At 43.6% G+C, this 5999-nt stretch overlaps 1 protein-coding gene across 1 annotated transcript in view; it reads right to left on the reverse strand.

Moving 5' to 3' along the window:
• Positions 1-1337: 1337 nt before the first annotated feature.
• LOC121304539 (aquaporin-3-like) overlaps positions 1338-5999 on the reverse strand; it is a 13395-nt gene continuing 8733 nt past the window's right edge. Inside the window, exons 2-6 of the mRNA XM_041235755.1 lie at positions 5113-5239; positions 3941-4078; positions 3739-3857; positions 3058-3275; positions 1338-2616 (exon numbers count right to left, since the gene is read on the reverse strand). Coding sequence (XP_041091689.1) covers positions 2436-2616; positions 3058-3275; positions 3739-3857; positions 3941-4078; positions 5113-5239 — 783 coding nt within the window. The 3' untranslated portion in view covers positions 1338-2435. The remainder of the gene's footprint in view (positions 2617-3057; positions 3276-3738; positions 3858-3940; positions 4079-5112; positions 5240-5999) is intronic.

Below are 5999 nucleotides of genomic sequence, written 5' to 3' on the forward strand. Positions count from 1 at the left end.
CTGATTTGAGAGAGGCATCTCATACAGGAGAGAATCTGATTGTGAGGCATCAGGAGAGAATCTGATTGTGAGGCATCTCATACAGAGAGAATCTGAGAATCTGATTGATGAGGCATCTCATACAGGAGAGAATCTGATTGTGAGGCATCTCATACAGGAGAGAATCTGAGTGAGGCATCTCATACAGGAGAGATTGTCTGATTGTGAGGCATCTCATACAGGAGAGAATCTGATTGTGAGGCATCTCATACAGGAGAGAATCTGATTGTGAGGCATCTCATACAGGAGAGAATCTGATTGTGAGGCATGGAGAGAATCTGATTGTGAGGCATGTCATACAGGAGAGAATCTGATTGTGAGGCATGTCATACAGGAGAGAATCTGATTGTGAGGCATCTCATACAGGAGAGAATCTGATTGTGAGGCATCTCATACAGGAGAGAATCTGATTGTGAGGCATGTCATACAGGAGAGAATCTGATTGTGAGGCATGTCATACAGGAGAGAATCTGATTGTGAGGCATGTCATACAGGAGAGAATCTGATTGTGAGGCTTGTCATACAGGAGAGAGGCATCTGATTGTGAGGATTGTGAGGCATGTCATACAGGAGAGAATCTGATTGTGAGGCATGTCATACAGGAGAGAATCTGATTGTGAGGCTTGTCATACAGGAGAGAATCTGATTGTGAGGCATGTCATACAGGAGAGAATCTGATTGTGAGGCATGTCATACAGGAGAGAATCTGATTGTGAGGCATGTCATACAGGAGAGAATCTGATTGTGAGGCTTGTCATACAGGAGAGAATCTGATTGTGAGGCATGTCATACAGGTGAGAATCTGATTGTGAGGCATGTCATACAGGAGAGAATCTGATTGTGAGGCATCTCATAGTTTTTCTGATTGATATTTTTCCTTTTTAAAAGCAGAAGTGGTATAGTTGTCTTCCTTTGTCTTATGTAGGTATTCACTTAAATTCAGGCCACAAAGACTTCAGTTTACAGAAGCGCCCTTATTTTGAAAAGTCAATGTTGCTAGGTATGTAGCACACAGTAATGTTGTTTGTTTTTTTTTGCTTTCCAAATGCATCTTTTATATCAGTATGTGTAATACACCCATGCACATTTGAAGTTATATTGGATGGCTTGCATGTTATTTCCGCCACAGTCAACTTTCTAATATATGCTAGACCAAGCTGTGGAGCGCTGTACCTGTTTTTATCATCATGTTAATGGGTAATGGGGGCGGGATAGCTACAGTAGAGCCATTTGCTCTAAGTGGCCTTGCAGTTCAAGATGACTTGTTTCTCACAAAATCCCTTTGAAAAACCATATCATGTGTTTAATAGGGTCTTTATTGAGCAAGACCAAAGACATTTAATAATACATACAAAAAGACAACAGAGAAATGTGCGTTTGAAATGCCCCTTCAAGTTGAAAAACAATCTGAATATTTTACTAAATGATGTTCCTCTGCACACCTCCATGATATGAAACAAGCAAAATAATGAATCAATGTCAGAATGCACAGGCATTAAAATGCAGCCTAGGGTTAGTTTAAAAATAAAGACTTCCATGAAGCAAACATTAGTTGCATTTACAACCTTTGGTAGAAAATACATAATATAATTTGTGTTTCAACCCTACATTTTCAATGTTTCAACCTTAACATTTCCACACACAGTACAAAATACACATCACTTGAAGGCCATTTTTATTGATATGTGGTTTGAAGGATCTAACAGAAAAGCAAAAAAGTAACCAGGCAAGCTAAACAAAAAAAAAGTACATTAATTTTAGGCTCATTTCAAATCCTTTTCAATGAAGGGGTAATTAAGACAATTGTAACAGTGTGCATAGGTGTGCTGTGGACTCGCACAGTCCCACGACCAGCATTGATTTTCTACAAGGCAGGAGGATGCCACAGGAACACAGAGAGATTGTCACTCTACTGCTCACACTAACAAGACCTGCTAAATTTACTCACTGTGCTTCACACAAAGACAGTTGAAGATCCCACCCAACGTTGGCCGACTGCCTATGTGCTGCCCAGACAGGATTCAAGGTTTGTTCACTTAGTAAAAGTCTAAAGTAAAACCTGACAAAACCAAAAACACTAGAAAAAAAAGTAAAAAGCTGTAGAAACTAGATACAGACTACTCTAATCCAAGAAATGTCAGGACAAATATAAAGACACTGACACTACATCAACAGGGTTCTCTGGAAGATCAAATTCCATCAGTAGAGAAAAGGGTATTGTGTGTGTGTCCCTCCACCCCTCCTCCTCCTCCTCCTCTCTGAGCTGGAATGCAAGGGAGACGCCCCCACAATGACAGACCGGTGTGCAATCTTCTGAAAGCATGGGGGGCTGTTACAGTTACAATGTGTATGGAGGTCAGAATGTTCTGTGTGTGCTAGACAGGGCAGGGACCTGATCAAGCTATCTGTTTAGAGTGGATGTTGGACAGCTTGATGTTCTCCTCGTTGTCCTCCCTCGCACTGTCTTTGGCCTCGCCCTCCGTGTGGAAGCCCACCATGAACTGGTACACCATGACCCCGATGAAGGCACCCAGGAAGGGGGCAAAGATGGGCACCCACCACCAGTGAGGTCCAGCGCTGGAAAAGAAAAGACAGACCTAAGCTCTGGCATTCTCATAATAAGAAATAAAAACACACACCACCACAGCCCAGTAGAATAGGACTCCAGGTGAGGAAACATTGAAATCAAAGAGAAACTCCAACAGAGAGGACCTTTCCTAATTGTTCCTAAGGATGGAAATAAGATTCCAATTGCATAGCAGTCTGATCCATTTTTGGTTTTACTATGAGTTTAATAAGACACACCCGAGCTAGTTACCTATACACTGTGGCTAATCAAGCTTGTAGTAAAACCTGGAATGGGTGAAACTGCTATGCAATAGGAGTTATTTTCATCCCTGCCCAACACAGGGGAGTAAACTAAGAAAGGCTCCTTTAAAGTAGTCTTTAAGCCGTTCTGGTGATATAAATAGACATAAACAGGGTAAACGGATGATGAAGTTGGTGGTTGTGACGTACGTAAAGACCTCCGAGCCCCAGCCGGCTATGGCAGTGAAGAGGCGAGGACCAAAGTCTCTGGCAGGGTTGACAGCGTAGCCAGAGTTGAAGCCCATGGACTGACCGATGACCAAGACGACGAAGCCCACAGTAAAGGCCTCCAGACCCCTGGGGATCGGGTTGTTGTAGGGGTCCACAATGGCCAGGAGGCACACGATCAGGGCAGCGGTACCGATCATCTGCAGCGGAGGAGAGAAAAGAGGGAGAGATTAGAGACTAGAAACCAAGTCAAGTAGACAAAACAATCCAGATATTGCCCCTTTGAGGACACTAGCTGAAATGTCTGTCTACTTGACTCAGTTACCGTACTTGAAATTATGAATCAGCATCTTCAGGGAGGTGCAGAGGACTCCAAAACAAGTCTTTAAGTCTTAGTTTTGCGATTTTATTAAAGCGATTGATGGAGCAATTTTATAATTGCATCAATCAATCCTTTTTACCTCAAAGTGGGCTGTCTGAGGCCAAGAACTTTGATTCATTTCTTATGAAAAGTAGCTTCTCATAAGCGTTCTGCATAAAAAGAAAAAGGAGCAGTGTGCTGCAGTGGCTCATTATATTCACTGAATGGGATTTTCACAAGGTATAAGTGCACCCGACTGGGAAAGTGCCAATGCAGCCAGCTAAACTGCTTCAGCTCCTTACCTGGTCAAAGAAGCCATTGAGCAGGGTCAAGTGTTGAGATGGATAGGTAGCAAAGATCCCGGCGGTAGCGTTTCCTCCTGTCACTAACAGCTCGTTATTCCCAAACATCCACAAGGCATCTGTGAACGCAACCCAGACGTTATTTGATAACCTTACCAAACACGACTATTTGTAATTTATATTTTGGGGTGTGCCCACTCACCGAAGTACATTCCGAAGATGACCCCTGCCCCCAGGAAGGCACCCACCGTCTGCGCCAAGAAGTACACTGGCAGCTTGAGCCACGGCTCCCGCCCCAGCAGACAGACGGCAAAGGTCAGAGCCGGGTTCAGATGCCCACCTGCAGAGAGAGGTCAGGAAGGTCAAGGATTTGTCCGAACAAACCGGAAAATAGCATTAACGTTACGCACGAGCAGAACGAATAACTAATTAAGAGTAGTCATAGCTCAAATGTGTACTTGCTAAATGCAGCTCCTTTACTCAGAAAATAAGTAACCATGCTACTGCAAACCAATGAATTCCACTGTGTGAGAAGCACTAGCTTATCCTGAACACCTGCAAGTTCAAATTCACTTGTTAAAAGATAAAAGGCATAATACTTAAAACGCATGTAATGTTAGTGTGCAGATAGCACAAAGCAAATACAAACAAGTCTTAGCAATTTCACACAAGGGTGAACACACTTGCCGGGTGTGGTTTATAGAACCACTGTGTGGGTGGATTCGAGTGCGTTGCGTGTGTTTTAATCTTTAAATTTGTGTCACCATCTTGATCTAGGAGCGTCCTGTTAAGGACATCTGTGTGCCTGTCTCCTACAGCTGAGTCACAAAAACACTACCAGTTCTGTACTGTAAAGAGAACAGACAAAATTATGAAGACAGGTTTTGGTAGTATGTGGGGCAATGCACCTCACCTGACTGAGGTAAACATTGTCACTTGGAGACTCTCTTGCCCCCTTTGTTGTCTAAATTGCATTCTTGCTTAGCCAGTATCTTTTGAGGTGTGTATGCAGTTAAGTTACACTGGAAAGCCTACTCAGCACTAATGGTTTTAGGTTATATTTGCACCCCTCTATTAGGGAGTGGTGTAGACCTCACCTAATGAGACGTGGTTATTGGATATTTCTTTGGATAATCCTACCCCAGTATCAAAGCGGGTAGGAAAATGACTTAATTCACTCCAATACTTGTGTGGGATTCTAGCACAGGAACGTTTAATTATAATGTGCATTAAGATGGTGCCATGGAAAGTCTTAAAATTCCTGAACTAGTAGGAGTGAAGAGCTCTCTGCACCACAACAAGCATTGGAAACATGCAGAAATCTGAAACTGGAATCATCCCCTCCTCACTCACCAGCTACCGGACAGCTCTTACCTGACACCTGGCCAGACACCAGGACGCCCAGGGTCGCAGCAAAGCCGAAAGCGAAGTTGACAGTCAGGAACTGTCCATGAGATCCACCGCTGAGAACTAGCTGAGCGACAGAACCACAGCCAAACATCTGCAGAGGAGAGGAGGGAGTCAGAGCCTGCACTTACATTTAACACACAGCACATCTATACACACACTCACACACACACAGCACATCTATACACACACACAGCACATCTATACACTCACTCACACACACAGCACATCTATACACACACACAGCACATCTATACACACACACAGCACATCTATACACACACACAGCACATCTATACACTCACTCACACATCACACACACACACCCAACACATCTAGCACATCTATACACACACACAGCACACACACACACACACACACACACACACACACACACACATACACATCACACACACACACAGCACATCTATACACACACACACACACATCTACACACACACACACACAGCACATCTATACACACTCACACACACACACACAGCACATCTATACACACACACACACACACACACAGCACATCTATACACTCACACACACACAGCACATCTATACACACACTCACACACACACACACACATCTATACACACACACACACACACACACACACACACACACACACACACACACACACACCACACACACACACACACACACACACACACACACACACACACACACACACACACACACACACACACATCTATACACACACACACACATCTATACACACACACACACACACACACATCTATACACACACACAGCACATCTATACACACACACACACACACAGCACATCTATACACACACACACATCACACACACACACACA

Source organism: Polyodon spathula, chromosome 1 (genome assembly GCF_017654505.1).
Source record: "Polyodon spathula isolate WHYD16114869_AA chromosome 1, ASM1765450v1, whole genome shotgun sequence".
In the NCBI taxonomy this organism is placed as follows: domain Eukaryota; kingdom Metazoa; phylum Chordata; class Actinopteri; order Acipenseriformes; family Polyodontidae; genus Polyodon; species Polyodon spathula.